Genomic DNA, 27370 nt, shown 5'->3' with positions numbered 1-27370 from the left:
GAATACTGTACCAGGTTCTGTATCTGAGATCAGGAAGCTTCTCCTGCTATTGGTAACCATGGAAAACAGTACTATCTGTTTCATGTGGTGGAGAAAACCCTTGCTCCCAAAGAAATAGGTACAATTTACTTTCTGGTTTTGCAAGACATTGATCTATTAGTTGACTTTCTCTTTTTTAGCTGTTGATTGTTTCATGTTTCCACTCGCAAATTAATACCACGTCTGAATTTGCAGGCAGAAATTACAGAAATGAACCATTGTCAAAACAATGCCCAAAGAAAATATTTCCACACAAAGCAGGCAAAAACCGTGTTTCAGATGAAAATCATATTCTATCGCAGAATATGATCATGTTGGATGTTTACCAACCATTTGTAAAAAACACTTTACAATCAAAATCGGATGACACGTATAAAAAGCTCGCAAAAATCCAGTCACACCGGATAATTTTATTCCTATCAATCACAAATACAATCAATTGAAAGTGTAACCTTTGTATTATACCAAAATCTGCAGCGAACAAGTTTAGACCAACAATTTAAACATGTATTTGGCATGAGTCTCATTCACTGACCCCAATCTAAAGATGTTATGCACAAAAAACATCAAATGATTATGACAATCTAAATTGTAAACAATGAACCAGAAATTCATTATGGGTAAAGAAGACGGGGGTGATATTTTCGTGGAGTGACACAGCAGAAATTGATTTGGCAGCATGATGGTCTTTCGAAAAGTACCTCTGCGTCCATATTTTGAGGTACCATGTTCAAATCTTAATAGTGGCCTTTGCGTGTTCCACAAGTCCTGCAATAGTTGCGCTGCTTCACAGAATTTTAGAATAAATCGCTACCACAACAACAGGGACTACATTTGTCTTGAACCTTTTGATAATTTTGTCTATGAGTCTGTCGTGGGTCGTATCCAGTCCGCGGGGACCCAATGAGGCTCATCCTGCGCCTTTTTCACTGCATCCAGCAACTGGATGCAAGACTCCTGCAAATCATCGTTGACGATCACATGATCAAAAAAATGTGAGTAGTGGAACTCCAGCTTTCGGGCGGCCTCCTCCATCTCCTGGAAGTCTTCATCCTAATAGGAAAAGGCCATATACCACAAACTTGTTCACATCTTGTACACTGTGATATACTGTGCTGTTCAAAATAATAGCAGTGCAATGTGACTAACCAGAATATCTCAAGTTTTAAAATATGTTTTATTATATCGTGATATGGCAAACAAATTACTAGTAGGTGCAGTAGATTCTTAGAAAAAAAATAAAAACACAAGAACCAGCTTTCATAATAAGCACGCTCTGGAGGCTGTGCAATCGGGTAAATAATTCAACTAGCAATCCTAATACTGTATTTAGTTGCATGGTCACAGTTTTTTTTTTATAACTGCTTAACATCTACGTGGCGTCGAGTCAAACAACTTGTGACAGCTTTCAGTTGTTGTTTCACTCCATAGTTGCCTAACTACATTCCACAATTCATTTACAATTCTTGGTTTTGCTTCACAAACAGCATTTTTGATATAGCCCAACAGGTTCTCGATTGAGATCTGGGGATTGGGCTGGCCACTCCATAACATTAATTTTATCGGTTTGGAACCAATACTTTGTTCGTCTACTGGTGAGGTTGAACGAATGAATGAATGAATGAAAACTTTTATTTCGAACATTAAAATAAAAACAGGACAAAAACAATGAGTCGACAACAAAATAATGTCACATAACATGTTCGAAAAGGGGTAGTCAGAAGCAGATGCTTATTTTCCCTAACCCTTTATCTTCCCTATTAAATACATTTTACAAATCCTCCTTTCCTCTTATGTCTAATATAACAAAATCTCATGGATATACTTATTACATAGGTCAGATATCAATAATTATACACTGACAGCACGGCGGCGCAGTGGTTAGCGCGTGTGCGGCACAGTTCATGTCATGGGAACCTGTCGTGGGTTCAAATCCAGCTCCAGACTTCCTGTGCGGAGTTTGTATGTTCTCCCCGTGCTTGCGTGGGTTTCCTCCGGGCACTCCGGTTTCCTCCCACGTTCCAAAAACATGCATTTCAGGTGAATTGGCCGGTCCAAATTGTCCCTAGGTGTGACTGAGCGAATGAGTTGTCTGTCCCTGTGTGCCCTGCGATTGGCTGGCAACCAGTTCAGGATGTCCCCTGCCCACTGCCCGGAGATGGCTGGGATGGGCTCCAGCCGCCCCGCAACCCTAATGAGGATAAGCGGTACGGCTGAGATGAGATATTTTATACACTAATCTTCGTAATACCCATCCCTCAACGTCATAATGCGCCTAGTTACCAAATGTCACCGCGGCACCAATGATACTAACAACAATAAAAATAAACATAATATTTATAATAACAGTTCTGATATAATAATAGCAACAATAACAACAAGTTAACCACCGTTTTAAACGCAGTATTTCCAATCTCCCTCATATCCCATTTTCCTCATCCATGTATTTTGCCAGTAATGCTTTTTTGTATTTAAATTTGAACACATGGATAGTTGGACATTGTTTGATCTCATCTTGTAAATTGTTCCAAAGTTTGACTCCACACACAGACACACACATACTTTTCCTGGTTGTTCTCACCTTTGGGATTTTGAATTCACTACAGGCCCTCAAGTTATAATTTCCCTCTTTCCGAGTGAATAATTTTTGTATGTTTTTGTTGACCTTACATAACAGTTGTGAAGTGAAATTTTTTATTAAATCATCCAATTTTAATAATTTGGACTGCATGAATAAAAATTGGTATGATCCCAATATCCTACCCTGTGTATGGTTCTTATTGCACGTTTTTGAAGGATAAAAAGGGGCTGTAGTGAACTTTTGTAATTATTGCCCCAAACTTCTGCACAATATGTTAAGTATGGCAGAACTAGAGAACAATATAACAAATACAATGCATTATAATCTAAAAGAAATTTGGCTTTATTAATTATTGAAATGCTTTTAGATACCTTAGTTTGTATGTGTCTGATGTGTGTTTTCCAACTTAATTTATTGTCTATTATGACCCCTAAAAACGTAATTTCTGATACAATGTCTATAGCAACAAAATCCATTTTTACTTCTAAATCTTGATTTGCCTTACGATTACCAAAGAATATTACTTTGGTTTTATTTAAATTTAAAAATGATTTATTTATATCCATCCATACTTTTAGGTTAATTAGTTCACGATTAATACAGGTTACCAAATCAATATGGTTATCATTTGAATAGGAAATGTTAGTGTCGTCTGCAAATATTACTATTTTCAATAGTTTTGAAACATAAAAAATATAGTTAATATATAAATTAAATAACTTTGGTCCCAGGATAGAACCCTGTGGTACTCCACAACAGATGTCCAAGTATTCAGATGACAACCCTCCCATTTTTACATATTGCTTCCTCCCCGTCAAATAACTTTGAATCCAGTGCAAAGCCACATCCCTGATGCCATATCTTTCCAGTTTTTTTAATAGTATATTATGATTAATGGTATCAAATGCTTTTTTTTTAAGTCAATAAATACCCCGACTGCGTATCTCTTCTTTTCTATACTATGGGTGATTTCTTCTACTGCATCAATAATAGCCATTGTTGCTGATCTGTTTGCTCTAAAACCATATTGACTTTCATTAATCAATTTATGTTTATCTACAAATTGCTCTAGTCTATTATTGTAAAGTGGTACAGTCTGGTTATTCTCCTGTTCATTTTAATCGTTGTCTTCTGTTTTCTCCGCTTGTGTCTGTTTTTTTTCTACCCATTTTATGGCATTGGAGATCATTTTAGCTGAACAGACAATCATTTTTTGCACCTTTTTATAGATTCTTCCCTCTCCAATCAACTTTTAATCAAAGAACACCTTAAATGCATGTTCACCATGTGTTGGCTTCATCATCCTTAAATAGACTCCCCCCGATTCACACCTTGTTTTGTTTTTCGTTTTCCCTAAAATTGATAAACTCAGAGATTGGTTGCCACAACGCCATTTTTGTAACACACCCCTTTGAACCATTAGCCCAATTGCACAGCCTTTGGAACGAGCTTATTATGAATGCTGGTCCTTGTCTGTTTTTCCTGAGAATCTACTGCGCCTACTGCTAACTTGTCTGGAATGCAACAATAAAAAGTTTTCAAAAACCAGGGATATTCTGGTCTGTCATATTGCACTCCTATTATCTTGAACAGTACTGTAGATTCATCCATGCACTCACTTTGAAGGGACGGTTGACATAGTAGTCAGTGGTTATGTATGAAGTTTTCCTCGTCTCCTTTAATCGCTCCAGCGGTGGTGGCTTCAAATAGATGATATAAGCCCGCAAGTCATGTGTTCGAACAGCCTGAATGGCCTAAAAATGGTAAAAGCAAATATAACATTATGTTTTTACTTGAAGAAAGTAAAGTATTTTCCCAAATGTAAAGCGCACTTAAGTATTTCATTTTCGTAAAAAAACATGGTGCAATGAATCATGTGGTGCACCCTGTTCAAAGTGAGGTAGAGGGCACCATGAGAACTTTGAGATGGGAGTGTGAGCGTTGAATATTTATAAAAGAACAAGTGTGTACAAGTATGTGCGGATCAGTAAGCGTGTAAATACTCGTATGTACAGGTATGTTGATTAGATGATTAGAGACCAGCTAGTTGAGCACAAGACAGACCTTAAACTGCTGGAGAAGCTGTTTTTTTTCCGCAAGACAGCACGTCACTAATCTTCAGAAAAACAGCGAGAGAGTAGCCTGGCCCAGCCCGAACCCGAAATAATGATTGACGTTTGAGGCCCGGCCCGAATTTCAGGTCGGGTTTGGGCCTAAGATGTAGTAAAGTACACTATTAAAACATTGAAGGGTGAAGCAATGGCATCCAAATGTGATGTATTGTGTTGGTGAGCAGATTGTATGTATTAGCCCCTTGTGTGTATGCTAAACATAACACTGGGACATACAAATTCGACAGTGCTATTTAGTACGCTGCGCCTTATTGTCGTAAAAGTATGGTAGTCATTTTTTGCATGCAAGTAAGACTATACACTCACATTTGGTTCAATGTCGATGACGCAAATCTTGCCACTGTTTATAAGTTCCTTCACGGCTTCTCTGCTGGTACCATAAAGATTTCCTTTATACTCTCCATACTCCAAGAACCTGCAGGAAATTGTAAGAGCCATAAGAAATCCTCACCGTTTTAGTGATTGACAAAGACACCAGTAATGGGCACACATTTTGTATGTCAAGTGATTAAAATATTTCATCATGATCATATATTTATCACTGTTAACTTTCAATTATCATGATGCATACATAAATTCTTTGATTTTTAAACTTTGCAATTACTGTAATGCTTTGCTACTTTGTGGCTTCAATGCAAAAATATTCTGCCATCCATGATCCACAATCGCATATTAATGCAAGCGGGACGGGGACATGCACGGTCCGACCATGCAGCCTTTTTGCTGTTATTGCCTCCTGAAATCATCTGCATTCAACTGTGATCCATTATTCCCAATCCCAAATTGCTGTGAGCGGGGACCAGCAGAAGACACTTTTGTCAGGATGTGTGCTGTTTTGACTTGTTCAAACCACTCAAGCAAGCCATTTTGTGCTAGCACATAAAGGGAACTGAACTGTTTTGGCCATAATCCAATATCCCCAGGGGACTATTGCTAAGACTGGGGGCCAGGAGTGTAAATTGGTGTCATGCGCGTTAGCTTTTCTTTTGTACTTTCTGCCTAAAATGAACAGCACGCCCGTGATCTATCATCCCCTGGTTGAATATTGTTGCCAGCAGAGCCTGGCAGATTGAATGTTTAAATTAGTTGTTGGGGAAGGGTGAGGGGCTACTCTTTAAATTTTGCATATATCTGGGGGTTCTTGTCCTCTTTTACAGTGATAATTAAAGGCTCACAGTATCAACATTTGATGCATTGATGGACTGTTTTCCTTAAATGGAAATGTCCAGCCAGCCTTTTACACTGGAGATTCCATTACAAGTTGAGTGAGCCTTCCTTGGTAAACAGGGGATGCTACCAGTAGCAACTAACGTTCCTAGCCGCTAATTCTAGTGGGGCAAAAATTTGCTGTATTGGCATCTACTGGGCGTAACCACTTACTTATTCTAGAGGCTGCATCATCCAAGCTAGAGGCATTAGCACCTACAATATTAATTGGTTTTAAAAGGGAGATGCGTTAAAGCATTTAACTGATTCCACTAATTTAAGGGTTCCTTGACACAAACAATGAAATTCTTCATTCATTGATGACCAGTGCTTTCGTCACCTGCTCTTGTAAACCATGCTGTCAAAGACCTCTCGGCTGACAAAGTGATATTCTCTGCCAGACTCTTCGTATCCTTTGGGTGCCCTTGTGGTATCTGGCACATAACAATTGAAAGTGTTGACATGTTGTTATAAACAGTATGTTATTGGTCACATACGTGGTACAGCTCCTTGGAATGTATCGGGGTTCATTTCAACCAAACGTCTTCGGAGCTCATTCACACCCACACCTGACGGGCCTGGAACAGATGAGTGTTACATAACGATCGAATACCAATACCGATTATTAGCATCAAGAGGTGGCCTATTCGGAGTCGATATTCATTCGCTGTTAAAGCTTAAAAATTTAGACATTTTTAATAATGCAAAAAGGTACAAAAAACATTTGTTATGAATTCAAATAAAACTTTAATAGATCTATAAAACCTTTTACAGTGAATACATTTGAATTTCAATACAACTAACATGGCTAACCTTTCACCTAAACCAAAAACTTAAGAGTTCAGGAAATAAAAATAGGCTTAGAAGCAACTCGTGAACACAAACATTTTTATATCACTGATTATTTCTACAATAAACGCATCAAACTGTCAACCAAATCAACATGACTTAAATTAAATGAATACAAAAAATGCATCAAAATGTAAATGGAGCTCGCACAATAAAAATGTGTCCTTTCGTCCTGTTTGAGAGGCAGATTGACAATCAAATGTTATGGTAACAGCTCATCACTCAGCCTTTCCTCTTTAGCATGCTTTTTATGATCTCTCTCAATCACAAACACACACGCTTTATTGACGAGCTGATGTTATGATATCAGTCCCCCCCTGAACTTGCCTCTCTAATACAAGTTAACTACACTTGTTATGCCATCTATTAATCGCAAACACGCTTTTCTACCACGGACACAGGCATGTTTGAAGAGTTAGCAGAGCTACTGCTCTAACAATCCTGTTCCTGCTTAAGTGGCTCAGCCCCCCGGTCGCTTATCCAATCAGAAAGCATTGAGTGAGCAGCATCTGAGGAGAGGGAAGAGCAGGAGAGAGGTAGAGCCAGACTCTGCTGCATCTGAGCCTAAATTCCAGTTTTAAATTTATTTAATCTGCCCATTCAGTAAATAAAAATGCCAATACTGATATCCACCACATTCCCACATATCGGTGCCGATAATCGGCCGGTGTTGTGCCCTTTTCCGACTCCTATGCAAATTCCTCCCCCCCTCCGATTTTAAATGAAAAAGAACAACAATTTGTTTACACTGCGGGATCCAATGCAACCAGGGTTTCATTCACAATAATTCAGATTCAGATTCAGATTCAGATCTTCTTTATTGTCATTCTAGTACACGTGTATACAGAACGAAATGTCGATGCATCTGACCCCAAAAGACATTACATACGGATATTATAGTAAATCAAATAAATATTATTTGTGTACAATTAGTTGTGATTGCGGAAATCATAGCGTTCAGTGACGTTGGTGACTTTTCCATCCGCGTTAACAAACGCATTTTGTAAAATACGATCGCGCTTTATTGTTTAAATAAACGCCTTATATAGACTAGGATCTCCCAATTATTATAATTAGCTCGCTTTATTTTTTTTAAAGCGTATTATATAGAATACGATCGCTTTTGTCGGAAGCGTACATTGACGTTGGTGACATTTTCATCCGCGTTAAAAAACGCAATTTGTAGAATAAGATCACGCTTTATTGTTTAAATAAACGCGTTATACAGACTAGGATCTCCCAGTTATTATAATTAGCTCACTTCATTGTTTTAAAAAGCGTTTTATACAGAATACGATCAGGGGGGGAGGAATTTGCATAGGAGTCGGAAAAGGGCACAACAACGGCCCAATAATCGATCAACCTCTAGTGTTACACTTCAACCAAGACATTTGTAGGTCCAGCGGACCCTGGTGTTATGGTGTCCCAGCTTACGATATTTTCACGTTATGATGTGGGGTACAATGTTTTTTGCCTCCCGTTGTGACATTTTCCTCACGATATGACAACAACAAATTATCTCACATGCCCAAAAACCTCAAACTTTGGTGTGTTTGTGCATGACTGTACCAGTTGTGTGCCTCATATATGTCTCAGATACATGTTTGTTATATAAGATGCTGGTCTGTATTATGTTTACGTCATGGCATAATGCAGAAGGCAGTGTGCCTTTGTCTGTATACCCTCCTACTATACTCCCCTTCTCCCTCGTTTCAGTTCAGAATTTTGTGAAATTTCAATTTATTTAGCTATGGGTCCCAAGACTTGCAGTGATGATAAAGGGAGAAACAAAAAGATGGTAACAATGGAAACAAAGCTTGAGATAATAACGAAATACAAAGAAGGCACACACACATCATTACCCTTGCTAAGAAATATCGCCATAACCAATTGTCAATTAAGAAAATTAGGAAAACTGAGGCAATTACAGCAACCAATGGTCTAAGGCAGGGGTCGGGAACCTATGGCTCGCAAGCCATATATGGCTCTTTCTATGAGTACCTGTGGCTCGGAGACAAATTTGATTGCATGCAAATTTTCTCCATCTCGTCCAAAACGTAAGCTACTAATCCTACTCAGGTACACACAAAGCCAAACCAAAGCTGACATGGAAGCAGTGCTTGGCAGAATATATAGGGCACGTTTTTCACTACAATTTACAGTCAAGGTGTCACACGAAAAAAAAAAAAAAAAAAAAACTCCTTCTGGCTGTACATCGCTAAAGAATCCGTTAAATAAAACCTCACTATATTATCTGTCTTCAGTGTTCAGATACCTTATGATGAATCCACAGAACACACTGTAAATACGCCAAAACACCGGAAGAGAACTTAAAGTTTTTTGATTGGGTGAGTGGGAGAGATGGGTGGAGCTATGCAAAAAGTGCAAGCACTCCCTCCCATCTCTCGCCCTACGCCGTCTGCACCATAGATAAGCACATCAGGCTCCCTGTTTGCAGAATGTTGTGACGTTTTTACAAAATAACTGCTTACATCTGGTTTTGAAACCAATATGTATGAAAAAAAAAGGGTCAAAATGAGTTTAACCGATTTTGAGTAATTGCAAGAAAGACACAAGTTTAAAGTGGTATGTTTGTTGATTTTGGGACACGGGCTCTGGCATTATTCTCTTTTCATAATTTTTATCAAATCATCAAAAATAAATGGGCTGAAGACTAAGCTTTTGTCTGGGGCGCGGGTTTAGCAATTTAGTAAATTTGTCTCATAATATATGGTGTGGCTCTTTCCCAAAATAAAATTAATATATTTTGCTTTTATGGCTCTTTGAGTCAAAAAGGTTCCCGACCCCTGTTCTAAGGGCATGATAATCCATGCAGGTTGAAGCTTGAAAAAAAAAAGAATGCTTTCAATTACAAATTTATCTTTTTTTAAAATCATTGCACACTTGCACAGGGGAATGCATTCAAGACCAAGGTTGGGTTGATTTTGATCATTATTGAATGCTTGTGATAGTGTATCGGTGTAATGCCAGGGTTGCTATATTTGTGATCACTGAGTTCATCATTGTCACTTGCCAATCATGTTTCTATTCTTTAACTCCACACGGTTTAAAGGTATAACCAAATTCTAAAACATCGAAAATGTGACAATATAATACAAGTTTTTTTTTGCATAATATCTATTTATCTATCCATTTCATTGGTCTATTCTAAGTATTTTCCGAGATAATGCATTTTGAAGAAAGCCCGTCTCTTCTTTGACTTTTTGAGCTGGCACCCTCGCAAGCCAGTCACCATATTGGTTTATGTGTTAATGTCAAAGAGGGTGCGAGTGTTTCAAGCCAAGATTTGGACTTTTTTTGTGGAAAATGCATAGGCCTCGTTTTTTATGTGAATGCAGTAATGGTACAAAAGAGGGCGAACAGCCAAAATGGGGGAAACTAGCAAAAATAACACTCAGAGAGTTAACGAGGGCTAGCCCAGCCGGTAAGAAACCAATGTACACAGCAGGCTAGCCGGCTGCTTAAGAGGGCCAACGTGGACTGATCGGCGGAAATATGGGAGGCTGGTCGATCCAAAAAGTGCAGTAAGCAGCCAGGCTATCCGGGAGCCGACAACAAAAAAACGGCCACGGCAACAAACAAAAACTAAATAAACTAATGGAAACGACAGGCTAGCCGGCTGTCAAAGAGAGCTAACAAGGATGATCAACGCCATGCTGTCTGACCAAAAACCCACAGTAAGCAACCAGGCTAGCCGTGAACCAACAACGAAAACATGAACATGAACCAAGCCGGGAATAAACCAATGGACATGGAAGGCTAACCTGCTAGACGCCAATGTGGAGCTAGCCAGACAAAATTATACCAACTGCAAGACACGCGGTGAAAAACACAAAGGAAAAGCTCCAATCTCCTACCTAAAGGGAGGCTTTCGGAGATAGAGGTGTGCAACTTGGACAAAGCGGTCACCCAGCGACACAGTAAGCAGAGTTCCAATTTCTCCAAACATAAATGAGCAGTATGCAATCGCTGTTCACTACAATTGGCGTCCATTTCAGAGCTGCCTTATGTGTTGCGTCAACGAGATCTGCCATTTTTAAGGGACTTGTTTTCATCCGATGAAGTCACAGCTTTACAGGATATGACCCAAATCTGTCAACTTTGAGACTAAAAAACTGCTCGGGTCTCCCGGCGAGTGGAATATTTTGCAACATATCTGCATGTTTGTGGGGAGGAACAATACATGTTCAGATTCAGATTCAGATCTACTTTATTGTCATTCTAGTACACGTGTATACAGAACGAAATGTTCTGTGCCTAATTGAAGAAATAAAAAGACTTTTGGAATTTGATATGCTTCATGTAGGAGATTCTGCTGAAAAGAAAGGGGTCTGCACCTTAAGAACATGCTGGATATTGTGATTGTGAGTTTTTTTTTACAGTCCTCCCTTGTTCTCCTTGCAAGCTCAAATTCATTTGTGTCTTCTCTCCTTATTTTAATGTAACAACTATTTACATGTATACTATATCTAAGTACTTACTATATACAATTTTGTTACTAATATGTACTGAATTTATTTATGTATAACGCGCACTAGTCTATAATGCACACTCGCCTTTTTTCATAAAAATTCAATACAAAATTTTGTTTTACTTTTTCTCAGCTCAAACTAAGCATTGTAAGTGACAAACGTTGAATACGTTGCGGCGAGGAATAAAATAAGTTGACAACGTTAATTATGAGCCCAATGCCAACAAAAAGTTTACAATCTTTCATTGAATGTCCTTCAAAATCGTATTTATCAATAGATACACCAAAGAGATGTTTCCCTCATTTTGCTTTTTGCATCTACAGGGAGTGCAGAATTATTAGGCAAGTTGTATTTTTGAGGATTAATTTTATTATTGAACAACAACCATGTTCTTAATGAACCCAAAAGTCTCATTAATATCAAAGCTGAATATTTTGGAAGTTGGAATGGGGCTTTTTTAGTTTTAGCTATTTTAGGAGGATATCTGTGTGTGCAGGTGACTATTACTGTGCATAATTATTAGGCAACTTAACAAAAAACAAATGTATAACCATTTCAATTATTTATTTTCATCAGGGAAACCAATATAACAGCTCAACATTCACAAATTTACATTTCTGACATTCAAAAACAAAACAAAAACAAATCAGTGACCAATATAGCCACCTTTCTTTGCAAGGACACTCAAAAGCCTGCCATCCATGGATTCTGTCAGTGCTTTTATCTGTTCACGATCAACATTGCGTGCAGCAGCAACCACAGCCTCCCAGACACTGTTCAGAGAGGTGTACTGTTTTCCCTCCTTGTAAATCTCACATTTGATGAGGGACCACAGGTTCTCTATGGGGTTCAGATCAGGTGAACAAGGAGGCCATGTCATTAGTTTTTCTTCTTTTAGACCCTTTCTTGCCAGCCACGCTTTCGAGTACTTGGATGCGTGTGATGGAGCGTTGTCCTGCATGAAAATCATGTTTTTCTTGAAGGATGCGGACTTCTTCCTGTACCACTGCTTGAAGAAGGTGTCTTCCAGAAACTGGCAGTAGGACTGGGAGTTGAGCTTGAGTCCATCCTCAACCCGAAAAGGCCCCACAAGCTCATCTTTGATGATACCAGCCCATACCAGTACCCCACCTCCACCTTGCTGGCGTCTGAGGCGGACTGGAGCTCTCTGCTCTTTACCGATCCAGCCACGGGCCCATCAAGACTCACTCTCATTTCATCAGTCCATAAAACCTTAGAAAAATCCGTCTTGAGATTTTTCTTGGCCCAGTCTTGACGTTTCAGCTTGTGTGTCTTGTTCAGTGGTGGTCGTTTTTCAGCCTTTCTTACCTTGGCCATGTCTCTGAGTATTGCACACCTTGTGCTTTTGGGCACTCCAGTGATGTTGCAGCTCTGAAATATGGCAAAACTGGTGGCAAGTGGCATCTTGGCAGCTGTACGCTTGACTTTTCTCAGTTCACGGGCAGTTATTTTGCGCCTTGGTTTTTCTACACGCTTCTTGCGACCCTGTTGACTATTTTGAATGTAACGCTTGATTGTTCGATGATCACGCTTCAGAAGCTTGGCAATTTTAAGAGTGCTGCATCCCTCTGCAAGATATCTCACTATTTTTGACTTTTCAGAGCCTGTCAAGTCCCTCTTCTGACCCATTTTGCCAAAGGAAAGGAAGTTGCCTAATAATTATGCACACCTGATATAGGGTGTTGATGTCATTAGACCACACCCCTTCTCATTACAGAGATGCACATCACCTGATATGCTTAATTGGTAGTAGGCTTTCGAGCCTATACAGCTTGGAGTAAGACAACATGCATAAAGAGGATGATGTGGTCAAAATACTCATTTGCCTAATAATTCTGCACTCCCTGTATATCTTAATGGAGGACTTTCTGTTTTCTCAATACAGTACTGTAACATTCATCTCGGGTACCGTGGATAAAAATAGTGTGTTAATTAGATACGATTTAATGTCTTTTTGTCTGTATTCCATATCACTGGTGCTCTAGAGGTTAGGAATCGGCACTCTCACCGCAGTGAACCAGGTTTGATCCTGGTTGCATTCAATGTATTGTGATTGAGGTCAGTGATTTTAGTTGAACAATCATTGCACAAATGCGGTAAAACCTTATGTATAATGCACACCCAAACTTGTAGATCTCTTTAGGTGAACAAAAATGCATGCTTTTAACCTGGGTTCCCGGAGGTTTGCATCGCATTAGCTAATTACCATAGGTTTCTATCCCCCACCGTACATCAATTTTACCTCATAATTCCAATTTAAGAAAGGATTAATGTCATATACCGAGAGTCTAATATACAAGAATTAATAAGACACATACCCAAAAGGGCAATAAGCCTGTGTGCCTCATTGAGACTATGTTGGTGGCACACAACTTCCTCATAGGCACAGTTGAGGGCGCTGGTGCAGTTATTGGAACATTTAGCAGGGCAGGACGTTTGAGCGGAGCTGTGAAAGCGCCGGCGACATAGACGGAAGCTGTGCCTGAAGCCAGCTGAAAAAGAAAAAAGAAAATAATTGTTAAATACAGCGTAAAGTTTTAGTGGACCATTATGTTTAGGGGAAAACGAGAGCTTGTTTACACACCAGAAATACTGCCGCTGAAATCATCTTCTTCTTTAACAGGAAATGATTCGAATGGAAAACAAAGGAAATGAGTACAGAAACGTACCATTTAGGTAAAAAAAAAATGTTTTGTGATATGAAAGAAAAGGTATCTTCATTGTTGTCATTTTCCTACAGTGATAATAGGTCCATTAATTCTACACAGTTTTATATCAGTTTTTGTCAACATATTTTTTAATTTATGTACCCTTAAAAAAAAACTGATCTTTGATGGTGTACATAGCAAAAATGATAATACAACAATAAAACCAAAAATAAGTTTTTTAAGTTTCAAAATTTGCTTCGTGTTACAATATTTTATTCATTATTTTTTATTTGAAATGTCCTTAGAATACAAAAATTATGAAAAATCATCGAATACACTATGGTCATTTAGGATTCTATTTTGATTATATTAAAATATTTCAGCTTATTTTTTATTCAAGTAAAATATTTTAGTATTATTTTTCTCTTTTTAAAAATATTTTAACTTAATTTCTAATGAAATATGAAAAATAATTCTTAAAATGAAAGCTCCGTTTTACCAGAAATTCACACTAGCATAAAAAAAAAAGTTCTACACAAGAAAAGTATTTTTTAAGACCAGCAGAAATATCAGATAATTGTGCTCATTGTAGTTTTTTTCATACTGCAAATAGACAGGAAGCAATGTCTGGGTTTTTGCTTGAGGTTAATCTCTTTTTAAGTCTCAGGTAGCTCTTGAAGTGCTTTCAAATATCATCAGTTGAGAAGCACTGATAAATTTGAATCACACTGCAGCTCAATTGATCTTTTTAGATGTAAATTACTATGATTCCTCTTTATTGCGGTAACTTGAACCTGCCGTGATATCCGAAACTTCACGAAGAAACCTGCCCCGTCCCATTTTTTACATGTGCTTTTTAGGCCCCATGCCCGCAGAAATAATCAACCAGAGATAATGGATTATGGCCAGACAAAAATTTGCTCTCTGGGCTCCTGCTTTTACGAATAGCTGACTGGGAATAATGGATCACGGCCAGAACAGTGCAGTTCATTTTAGGCGGGCCACAAGGGGACAACTTAAGCAGCTCGCACCGAGAAAAAAAATGCGCTTAGATGACCCCTGCTCTCAGCAATAATCGAATGGAGATAATGGATCACGGCCACAACTGTGCATCTAATTTAAGGCTGTCCACAATGGTCCGCGCACAGCAAAATGGGATTAGGAATAATGGATCGCAGCTACATGAATGCAGTTTATTTTAGGCGGAAATACAGTAAAGGCAAAATGAAAAACTGCCATGACCGAGAAAAACAGCGCTTCGCCTGTCCCAAAAATAGGCGATCGGGCATAGTGGATTTTTCAACACGCAATGCACTGACTACAAAGTACGAAATGCAAAGTAGCAAGGGATTACAGTGTATTAAATTGAACTCCTCACCGACTTCTAGCTCGTCTGATGTTCCACGTCAGAAAGAATGTGAAAACAAGCAAGAAGTAAGATGATGATCCAGAGAAAAGGGGTCAGGCACCTTGAGGACAAATAACAACAGATCAAGCAAACAAAGACTTACCTACCAGATTCAAACGCCTCCTCATCTGGCAGGGAGAGGTAAAGAACACACAGTGGAGTCAATAAGAATTTTGACTGACAGCACTTGCACAACATTAATACTTACCTGCTTCAACACATTTCTCGTCGATAGCATTTAGGTCCTCTTCTGCGGAGAGAGAAATTAGGACAAAATATACAATGTTAAACTTGTGCTTGTGAATATAAAGTGATGACTGAGCGGTACCTTCTTCCACCGTGCTCACTTCAAGAAAGCAAGGGAGTAAAGAGAAAATGAAACACTTTTAGCAAGGGATTGTCAGCTAAAATTGACATCACAGTTGCCCAAGGCTCATGTACAATTTTGAACGACCTGGAGGTCATTTTAAGTTGACAGCAAGTACTTGTTTGAAAGTTGTGATGGATACAAATGTGTGGATTTTGTGGCCTAACATCAGGCTACATGAAACATGTCACTGTATAATGTCCTGCAACCGAAAACAAGAGCTAAAATGACAAGGAAGAACACAAACTCCAGCAGGGATCTCCAAACCTTTTTAAGCTAAGGGCTACTTCTTGTTACTCACAAGCACAAGGGGCACCTAGTTTAATGTGTATCAACTCATCTTGATATTATAATGTTATTGACAGGTTAGTTATTGGTAATGGGTTAAATAGACTTTTTTCAAACTGTAAAAAAATTATCTTACTAAAAAAAAAAAAAAATCACAAGGACACAGCACTAGTGGGCTACTTCCAGAACAGATCCGCGGGCACCTCAGTTCTCCTTAAGGGGTTTCCTACATGTACCTTATTGGAGACGCCTTATCTACAGATGCTCAAAGTGACCAGACTGAATCATTTTTCTTCTTCTTTTTTTAATATATATATATATATATATATATATATATATATATATATATATATATATATATGTGTGTGTGTATATATATGCTAAAGACTTTGGCACTGCTGATCCGTAAGTATCAAGCCTCTACAAATTATTTCAGTATGATAATTTATCAATAGATGGCAGGAATGGCGTTGATCAGATCTTTGTCCACACATGGAGGAGCCTCCACTTCCCTGTGTGTGAGTGGGCCTCGTGTGACCAAAATACTGTGATCCTGTCACCAGAAACATCGGGCTCTGAACAGTTCTTGCAAAGTTCATGCATCGTAAGTCCAGTATTCTTGCAATAAAATGTTTTATTGCAATCAAAGTGTCCTTGTGTTTATGGGAGCTATAGATACTGGGGGTATCACACATGCAATGAAAAAGGCACTGAAGTAAAAGTTCTGCTTAAAACGTTTTCTTTCAGATAAAGTAATTTCCATGAAAACGAGTTTTTTCAAGAAATGTTCAACTGTTGTTTACTACAATTGTAAAAGCAAGAAACGTGTTTTTTTTATAATGAAATATAAGTTATAAAGCAGGCACAGGCACTTCACATTTGAGAGAAACGTCTGGCATTGTCCTAGTTAACGAATGAAGATTTTTCTTTACCAATAGGAGGCGCTAGATAATACACACTGTCACTTTGAGGGTTGCCTCAGCCCTTTAATTTCCCAATTTTTGTGTTGGTCTCATAAAATGTTTTCGCTCATCCTACATTTGTCCTCAAATATATGGCATGATTCTTTGTTACTGCCTCAAAGTCTGCTAATTTCAAGCTATATCTTAGATTTTACAATGTTTTTTTTTTTTTTTTTTTTTTTTTTTTTTTTTAAATGACTTTTGGCAGTGTTGGGCCAAAGGCAAAAGTTAAGAATCTAGAAAATAAAAATGAAACTACAAATATAATCTGAAATACTGAACTGTCAGTGGCAGTTCTGAGGTCATGGTTCAAATCCAGCTATCAGCCTTTCTGTGCGGAGTTAGCATGTTCTTTCCGTGCTTGCGTGGGTTTCCTTGGGGCACTCCGGTTTCCTCTCACATTCCAAAAACATAAATGTTAGGTTAATTGGCCGGTCCAAATTGTCCCTAGGTGTGAATGAGCGAGTGAGTTGTCTGTCTCTGTGTGCCCTGCGACTGGCTGGCAACCAGTTCAGGGTGTCCCCTGCCCACTGCCTGAAGATAGCCGAGATGGGCTCCAGCACCCTCGCGGCCCAACTGAGGATAAGCGGTGGAGATAATGGATCAGATCAGCTGAACAAAAGCATCTGCCGTCATATCGAGACAATTTTACATGCAAATATTATGATCTTTTTTTTAACCACGTTATTTAATTAATTCTTTTTTCAGTTTTTTGCAATTCCTTTGTGAGGCTATTAAAAGTAAAGAGTTTCTGGGATAAATTCTATTAATATAAATAGTGATAAACAACAGAACTAAAGCTGGCCGAAAATCATCCAAGAAAATAGTGAAAATGTTGACCTTAAACACAATGGAATGACATAAAAATTTGAACTCACATATGTGTATACAGGTTGAAGGCTGATAAGGCAACAATTCCCTCTGCTTCCTGTAACATGATGCACATCTACATCTTAGTAAGGACAATTCACTCTCCTTCTTTTAACACACGAGCCAGCAGAGCACTGAACTAACCGTTTGAGCAGGCTGCTGGACGGGATAAGGCCTGCACAAGCTGCGTTGCTAGGCAGTTTCTTAGCCTGCCACCAAAGAGCGTCCGTCTGGTCCACAATCTCAAGAATGTCGCCTTTCCGTAAGCTCATGCCGGCATCGGGGCAGGGGATTGTGGGATCTTGCTGAGGGTTGTAGTCCACCATGGCACGCACAAAAAGCTGATGCAAGAAAAAATGGTTTGGAAAAAGTTGGGAAACAATGATAGCATAGTGTTATTGTGATTTGGGATTTTTCATGATTTTTTTTGGTACATTTTAAGTATTAGACTTGCTTTTTGGAATTATTATTTTTGGATGAACTGCAATCACAGTGAAAGGGAAAAAAAAACAACTCACAATTGTTTGTTGGTGAACAGGCCTTTCATTGATCGGAACCACTTTGAAGATGATGGTCCCCTGTGCCCTGGCCTGCTGGTTAAAACATTCCAAAAATATGTATTTAAACTCAAAGCTGAGGTCCCCTGGCGTACAAATGTAAGAAGTTGAATTGAATGGTCTCTATTGTTACTGATAACTCAAAAGCTGGTAAGAATTATTTTGTCTTAATTTTGAAATCCCTCGCAACTTTTCGTAGCTCATACTTTGCGGCCTAGGGCCATTGTGGGTTAAAACATATTCCGCAATCCATTATCCCCGATCACTTATTTCTGGAAGCAGCGAACGGCAGAGACCTCCATCTCAACGTACCCCTTGCCCGTCTCAGCTCAATGGGGAGCAGAGCTTTCGTATTGAAGTCAGCACAAATCAGAGTTGATCCGGAAAAAATTAACTTAACTTTGATAGCTTTGCTGTACATTTACGACACATGTTACTGAAGAGAGTTGATCACATCCCCACAAAGGACTGTCAAGTACAAAAATTGATCTCCAACCACCTACCACAACTTGAATGACTTGGTCTGGTTCCAAGCCTTCCACTGGAAATCCATTCACCTCTATAATCCGGTCTCCAGCGTGAAGCAAACCTGCTCAAACAAATTGATTATTGATCCTGTATGTCATTGTGGCTCTGATGCATGACCAGCATCACTGCAGTCCTGTTTATTATATCGCAATTGATATTTGATTGTCAAAGGGTTATCTTGGTAAAATGACATAACAACCACACCAAGAACATGTTAGCAATGACTCACAGACTTGAGGAATTTTTTGAAAAATTAAGTATAAAAAAAGGAAGCAATCTTTCCACCTAAAATTCTAATCAATATTTGAAAATGTGAAACATTTATTTCCTATTTTTGACCACGAATGCTCCATTTGTACCATCACACAGAAAATATTTTACCTAAAAATTGGGAAAATACACACAAGATACTTACACAAATTCTGAGTAAAATTTTGGGGATGCCCGTAACAGCCAATAGCGGAAAATCATCAGCTCCCTATATATGATCCCCATGATGTGTAAAATTAACACATCTGAACCTATGAGTATTTAAAAAAAATGCACTTCTATACAATAGCTTATTTATTTTTGGTTATTATTCAAATAAATGTTGTTTTCTTATTTTTTTTTAATGAATTATTGTTTTTACTATTAGGCGTAGCTAAATAATAACATTTATAGGGCAGAACTCACCACTGCGATCAGCCAGTCCTCCGTGTATCACCCGAGCCACGGAAATCTCTCCAGTTTTTTCATTTCTCTTAATTGTTGCACCCTAAAACAAGAAAGAGCATGTTAGATTTTGATGTGATTTCTATTAGTGAAGTGTGCTGATTGACTGAAGTGAGATGGTAGAAAACGAACACAAGAAACTTAAATAGAGTGGAAGGCAGAAGCAACGACGATGACATTATTGGAATGGACAATGAAATGACATAGAAAAAAAATACAACTAACTCAAACAGGCTTGAAAAGATCCGAGGGGTGGATTTTTTTTCTCCCTCGCTTCGTCTCACTTTTTCATTCCTGTCTTCCATCGGTTGGCACGAGCTGCTCTCACAGCGAAAGACGCCTCTTTGTCGTCTTCCGGGTTACCGTTCGAACGATCACGCAAAGCAACAGGATTTTTGGGCCGGTTTCGAGGCGATCCGCGGCAGGATCCAGGTAGGCAGCTGCTTGCCCGGGAGGTGGAGGGAACATCTGTGCAGCTGCTTAGAGAGCTGGAGGACGACGATAACGGCGAAGGCATGGAGGACATGGACGGATGCAGCACTTTGCGCCTGTCAGGAATCCTCTGCTGCTCAGCAACTGCACTTTTGGAAAGTGTAAGGTTCCTCTCTGTCCGTCCGCTACTGATGACCGTCTGCAGTCGCTCCACAACCTGGCTGAGCAACGTTAGAGCCTGAGAGTTGTCCTGGACCGTTTCAGACATGAGCTCCGTAGCCGTGGCCATCTTTTCCCCGAGCAGCCGGATGTCCTTGCTGCTGCTCTCCATGGAGCTGGCAGCCAGATGCACCGTGCTCCGCATCTCGTCTAGACTCTCCTGCTTAGCCAGCTCCACTGAGGGCGGCTGAGGGATCTTTGTCAATCGGTGGGAGAACACTGGGCTAGGGGGTGCAGTTCGAACCTGGAAACCCAGATCTCTGAACTTCAGGGGACGCTCAGGCTGGAGGTAGCGGTCCACGTTGGCGTAATAAGGTACAGAAAGATAAGGCGGGGTCCCAGCCCATGCGTGGGGAACGTTAGGTGCACAGGTGGGCTGCGGCTTAGATGAACGTTCCTCATTTCTGCCGTCTAACTCTTCCATGGGATCATCTCCAGAAAGAAAACACTGATCAGCGATGACCAACGTGATGGGTGATGGAGAAAGCGGTTGAGAATGGATGATGGTCTGATGATTCCTTACCGATCACCATTGCGCCGTAGAGAGACGCAGAAGAGCGCTTAACATTCTGTTGCCAGAAGACGTTGGTGTAACAAACTCGGCACTGGGTCATTGCTTTGTTGTTCCCACAGAAGGCCATGTAACAAGGCGGGTGACACGGCCCCATCGTTTGACAGCTCGAGACTTCTGTTGATGGGTAGCTGCCCCTCCGCACGCTACACATTTTCATAACCTTTTCTTTTGGACTTGAGAAGTGCCTGGAGCCCTCTAAGTGAAGCCTCTGTCGTGTCAGGCGCCTCAAAGTGTCCCAGTGGCTGCAGACCCCCGCTCTTGGGGTTTTTACCACACACGGGGACATGGAAGGCAGTTGTGAACAAGGTCTGGGATGGTTGCAAAGCTGTGAAAGGACATATGTGGCGGTGACGCTCATCATTCCTACTGCAGGCTCACACAATCCCATCAGTTGTATTTAAGTTGTATTTTTTTGTTGTCGCATCATTTTTCATTGATTAAAAATAAATTATATTGTTAAAAAAATATTTGAAAAACTATTATATCAAAAATAAATATGGTTGTTTCTCTGAAGGGTAAAAATATTTTGGGATTAAAATGGCACAAATTTAATATTTCAATTAATTTGATTTAACCTTTGGGTTTTTTTGGTCTGAAAAGATCCATGTGATGAATTAAAATTCATAAATAAAGAAAACAAGTAAATTCATACAAATAATGTGGTCATAAAGCCCAAATGATTCATTCAGAAATGTTTTTTTTTAATTAAATAAATTTAAAATGAAAAGGTTATTTCCTTTTAAAAGACAAAACTTGGGTTGTATTGTACAAAAAATTTATACCATTTTATTTTGAGGTCTCCCAAAATGACAAGGTATATTTATTTAATTGGTTTGGTCCAAATCATTGGGTCGATTTCTGCAAAAACATAAAAAAGTGTTGAACTGTTTTTAACAAGACATACGTCATTTTGTTTGTTTAGATTGTGATGAATGCAAATCCTGAAAAATAGTTTCAACTAATCTCAGTGAAATATCTCATGCAGAAAGCCTAGTTTAGGGCGATCCAATCAAAATGTGACCCAAGTCAGATATGATGTAACATGACAGATTTCTGTTCGTTAAACCCAAAAACCCACACCATCCACATCCTAGTCACCACTCCTCCCTTGTTTTTTTTTGTTAGAATTGTGAATTACAGAAGGGTTTTTTCCTTGGCAGCTCACCAGCGGCTGTTTGTTTTTGACCAGGCATACAATCCTGGTGGCCTCCTCTTCATCTGGTACATCAAATGACATTGGTGGCAACACAGGATCATAGTTCTTCTGGGCCACAGTGTCATGGGCGGATAGCAGAGCCTGCAAGGAAAACTGTCATAAGTTGACAATAAAACAGAGCATCAGCGAGCGTGCGTGCCTGAAGGTTAGGCTGCCGCAGAATTCGGTCCAGTTCCTTGGCTTCCTCAGAGCAGCCTGACAAAGTCTTGATGTCCAACAGCAGCTGCACGTGAAGGAAAAAGTCATCTTGGAGCAAAAGAGATAGAGACAAAAGAGCATCCAAAGCCAACTGAAGTAAGACCTGGAATGAAAGTCCTGAGGTGTCGTCTAAAACTGGCTCTGGGGCTTGTCGCAGGTATCTTTGAAGACACTCATACACCTGTTAAGTGTGGAATATTATTACTGCAGAGTAAATGTGTTGCTTTAGTCGCCTTTAGAGGTAAGATCTAGGGCCTGGACTTGAACCCGGCCCAAATTCCGAGCCAGGTTAGTGCATAAGATGTCAATCATTAAGTTGTGCCGGTCTTCTCTTTCTCGCAAATTTTTTCTTTTTTTGTGGAGGATCTGCACAACATGTACTTACTTTTACTCAAGTATTTTTGGATGATTACTTTTTACTTTTACTAGAGCGTTATTATTCTGAAGTAACTAATTTTACTTGAGTAACACAGGTTGGTGCTGCACCTCAGCACCACGCGTACTTCAGTGCCAAAGTCCTCGCTCCGGGGCGAAAGTTAGGCATTGCACTCCGGGGCCACGCGTACTCACTTGATTTGAGGGACCGAGCCAGAAGTACACTAAAAGCTGCATCTCAGAACTGCATTTTGGCACCCTGTGTACTTCAGCCGAAGAAGGCACTTTGGTGCTGAAGCGCACAGTTCTGCGCAAAAGTATGCACAGAGCAGAAAAGCAGCCTCAGATTGACTTTGGGCCTGGTCCCTCAGATCAAATTAATCAGTTGGGTTCGGTCTTTTATACCCGCCGGACGGGCCGGGTCGGGCTGGATTTTTTAGGTCCGATCTCATCTCTAGTCTCCTTCCTATGATGGAAGCTGATAAAAGGTGGTAATGCTAAAAAAAGATTTTTAGTTACAAAATGTCAATTCCAGTTGTTTACACTTAAACGCAAAATATAAGACAAATAAATACAGAACATATATACAGTGGCCTTTCTCCATATGAAAATCCTAGTTACGAGAAATTTGGGATACAAGATGCAGTGTTTCCCATACAATTTTGTGAGACCCTGGTGGGTAGACATTCTAGAAGAGTCCGGGGGCATGCTCCACTAGGAGGAAAGTTTTACATTATAAATTTAACTGACTGACATACATCCACACAATGGCGTTTGCAATTATTTACACAATACAGTAAATCTTAAAGTTATATTTTTTGACTTTGAATTGTACATGTGTATTTATATAATGTCTTTAAAATACTATGTTTTTAATAACAAAAGTTTTTGAGACCTTGGTGGAATCAATACACCCTGGTAGCCCGCCAGAATCTTCCTATGGTGTAGGAAACACTGAGATGTCTTTTGAGGAAAAATCTGGCCCGACATCAAAGAAAAAAATCAAAGTTACAAGAATTCACAAACGTCACCATTAGAGGGATGAGTGCTTATCGCCCATCACCAGCACATGTGTTTCCCACCATACAGACCTGATCTCGTGCTCTTGTGTGTTTTTAAAAATTTTTTTTATCATGCTCTCTCGCGCTTCTTCACATTTTTCCCTCACTTCTCCATCACCATCAAGCATACACCTCCAGTAGCAAACGGCAACTTCCTCCATGATTTTATTTCATTAATATCGTCTTATTTACCGTACTAATGTGTTTTTATGTTCAATTACTATTTTAATTTGTTTTTCCTGTGATCAGGAAGATATTTTTTATTGCTAGATAGGGTTAACTTTGAGAATTTCGGTAGACTAGGAATAGATTAATTGGCTTGATTCGGGAACAAATTAAACCTGTGCGTAGAGGGACCACTGTTATAAAAAAAAATCCCTCTGTTTTCGCAGTTAATGGGAACAAAAACCGCCCATGAAAATTAAAAATATGCAGAATAGCAGTGTTTTTTTTTTTTTTTTTGGGGTAGGCGCCTTGATCAAGGCCCAGCTGACTGGCCGTCTGGGCGTGTGTGCGAGAGAGCAAGAGAGCGAGAGAGCGAGAGCGATATGCTAGGTATAGGCAGAATTAGGAAGGAGCGGGACTAAAACACAGGTTTCTGGTCACAATAGAGAATGAAAGACGCTATGATATTAATTGGTTAATCGGCATCAGAGATCTCAAGTCAGAGGTGCTGGCCAATTGACATGCTCCCAGCCCCCACTCATCCCTCTTTTGAAAAGTCGAGCGGGAAAGTGGGCAGTGTGAGTTATATTCAGAGAGCTTTTCCGCCGTATTTTTAAATCTTTTTTTTTTTTCAAATTCTGCTTGAAACCTGGCTGCCTGAAACATTCCTTTTTTTTTTTTTTTTTTTAATTTTCATTTTCATTTTTTTCTCCAACGAAGGGGTCAACCAGCGATAACTGGAGCGTGAAGTAGCAAGGGGTCTCTGTATTAGCAAGATTCATGTAAGATGGGCGCAGGAACCCAAATGCCCTCTAATCCAGTTTTCTAACCCGTTTTATGAGCAGAATTGTTCATGTAAAGACATTTGCTCTAACTCCATTGATATTAAGCCACATCCGTCATTAACAAAAATGTTGGTTGCATGTAAACACTCACCGGAATATTTGACTAGGATATTTTGCATTTTAGAGTAAATGTATTCAGCGTTTGACCTGAAGCATGTCCACGCCTGCATTGACCAGCTGACAGAGATGGGAAGCTGCGTCGTGGCCGTCATAGACTTTCTGGACTAGTTTACAGGCTGGGGGTTTCGTTGCTGTCATGCACTTTCCGGACAAATTTTCAACACGTTACCTAGTGTTTACTATGATTGTGTACTGTAATGCTAAATGTAATTCACCCTGGTCATCCTGAAAGGGGGATTACCACTTGTGAGGTCCCTTCTCAAGGTTTCTCTTTTTCCTCACGCTGAGGTTTTCTGTTGTTTCTTGCCCGCATGTTGTTTTAAGATCAGGTAATTTTGTCATTGTAATCCTGTGCAGTCCTTTGAGACATTTTTGTGATTAAGGGCTATATAAATAAATGTGACTTGACTTGACTTGATTTGATTTTGGTAAAACATGACCCAATTAGGTTGAAAAGGGTACAATCACATACCTCGTTTTTGTCTGGAATAACCCGCTTTTAAGGGTTTATCAGTTGGTAATTTTTTTTCCGGGGATTAATGTAAAAAGTTGTACAGGACTATTGAATTTTTGGGACTTAATGACTCAATTGTTTTTTGCTTGAAGGGACAGTGTGTATTATTTAGCTACCCCTGGTTAAAAAAAAATGGTACCCACTGCCCGAAGACAGCTGGGATGGGCTCTGGAAATGCCCGCGACCCGACTGAGGATAAGCGGTTCAGATAATAAATGGTGGAAGCAAAATACCTAAACTATCATAGAAACATTCATTTTTTTTTTTAAAAACTTTGTATTTATTTAGATAACACAAGGCTCAGCTGGAGGTAGCTGAAATCATTTTCTACCATCTTGCTGCTAAGGGTACAAAAAAAAAACAAAAGCAAAAAACCCAAAACTGCACAAAAGGCAGGGGAATAATAAAAAAGGTGCCGTTTTTTTGTCATTTTCAATCCGTACAGTAATTATTATTGCCTGTGTTTTTGTGTTTCCAGTGGCAAAGCACAATACAGTGATATCTAGAGGTCAAATATTACGCACAGTCCTTTTAAATGTACATGTTTCGAGGGGCTGATTTTAACAACACCCGATTTTGAGATATTTGTTCATAGAAATAGTTTTTGTTTTTTTTTCATTTTTTAAACAATGGACTGAACAAAGTAAGAACATTTGCTGTCATCCAATTTTAGGAGAGAGCAATACAACTGAGGAAATCTATTTCAATTAAATCTAGTAGTCCGTCAGTCAGTTAAATCTTGATCCAAACTGTTTTTTTTTTGCTTGTGGTGTCAACCAAAGCTCTACAATTGCAAAAGAACTAATTTGATTAAAATGGACCTAATTGTCACTGTTTAATGTCCTCTAAACCTGATAGCCGAGCTCCAGCATACAACTACGGGATACAGAAGTTTGATGTCACTAATCGTCATGTGTTAAAAATATGCACGTGTGGATGTGCACCTTGAGCAGTGACTGCAACCAGGACGCGCTGAGCAAACTTTGCAGAACCTCCGCGCCGTCAATGTCTTGGTTGATTGTACGTCTCACCTCTTCAACAACATCTGTCAGGATCTGACGAAGTCCTGTGACATGTGCCAGATGTGAAACTGTTAGATATTCTGCAAGTGGTGGGGGTCGCTCGTTACTCACCCTCCTCTCCGAGTTCACAATGAGGGCTTAACACTTGAGCCTCGACCGCCTGCCTCATTGCCACAGGACCTTCAACCTTTGACCTTGAACAGCTGAAAATATGAACATTTGAAATATAAAATAACATTTTTACAAAGTGGAATAAATAAATTGCTCCCCAAAACAAAGCAATTGTGGTTTCATGGATATTTTACAAACAGGGTGGATGATAATCCTGAGTATTTTTGGGGGCTTGTTGCAATGGCTGAACCACTTTTCTTTTAACTGTAATGCATTCTGGAACTGGTCGTCAGTGTGAATAGGTCAGAGGTTAATGGCAAGCTTCACGTCGGTTGTAACAACATCGCTGCTACAAGACCAAGACATGCAGACCTTGACCTGCCCTTGCAAAGACAAATGACCACAAGAAAATAGGACATTTTATTCATTAGTTTTTTTAGACTATAGCATATAGTTCATTAATTGCAAAAGCAATACATGTAACACATGAAAGTAAAAGTGGCTCATACCTCTGTTCCCGTAAAAATGCCACCAGATTCCAACAGTGCACTCTTCAATAATGTATAGCATTAATTACAAATCTAATGTTAAACAAATATTCAGAATTAGAATCCCAAGCGAGTGAGGACGAAGCTCAACACAGAACTGTCATCGAGCTAAGAAGAGCGGCAGAGCTGTAATCTCACTTAATCCAGGCAAGTGAGCCTGTTGCCTCTGGCCACCGGAAGCTGCTTCCTCCCTCACCGACTGGCTGATTGCCAGGGAGATGACAAATCTTCTCAACTCTTTCGGACGTGGTGACATGCAGAGAGGGCCAACAGGGAGTATGCAGGTGTCACCGATTTTAGTGCTGGA

At 39.5% G+C, this 27370-nt stretch overlaps 1 protein-coding gene across 1 annotated transcript; it reads right to left on the bottom strand.

The window, feature by feature from the left end:
• Window positions 1-429: 429 nt before the first annotated feature.
• On the bottom strand, window positions 430-27177 carry LOC148370236 (MAGUK p55 subfamily member 4-like). The gene is given in 23 exon segments (XM_088332669.1): window positions 430-1092; window positions 4240-4374; window positions 5059-5167; window positions 6299-6392; window positions 6456-6536; window positions 13640-13900; window positions 13903-13935; window positions 15348-15362; window positions 15485-15505; window positions 15586-15627; window positions 15706-15723; window positions 17873-17922; window positions 18009-18205; window positions 18383-18457; window positions 18925-19010; window positions 19625-19706; window positions 22054-22185; window positions 22244-22327; window positions 22406-22483; window positions 26327-26448; window positions 26516-26607; window positions 26714-26893; window positions 27025-27177. Coding segments are annotated over 21 exon segments (1965 nt in total). The 5' UTR covers window positions 26574-26607; window positions 26714-26893; window positions 27025-27177; the 3' UTR covers window positions 430-900.
• Window positions 27178-27370: the final 193 nt, after the last annotated feature.

Source organism: Urocampus carinirostris, chromosome 3, assembly GCF_059441175.1.
Source record: "Urocampus carinirostris isolate Australia breed hairy pipefish chromosome 3, RoL_Ucar_1.0, whole genome shotgun sequence".
Taxonomy (NCBI): Eukaryota; Metazoa; Chordata; class Actinopteri; order Syngnathiformes; family Syngnathidae; genus Urocampus; species Urocampus carinirostris.
This window is presented reverse-complemented; position numbering and strand designations above follow the sequence as displayed.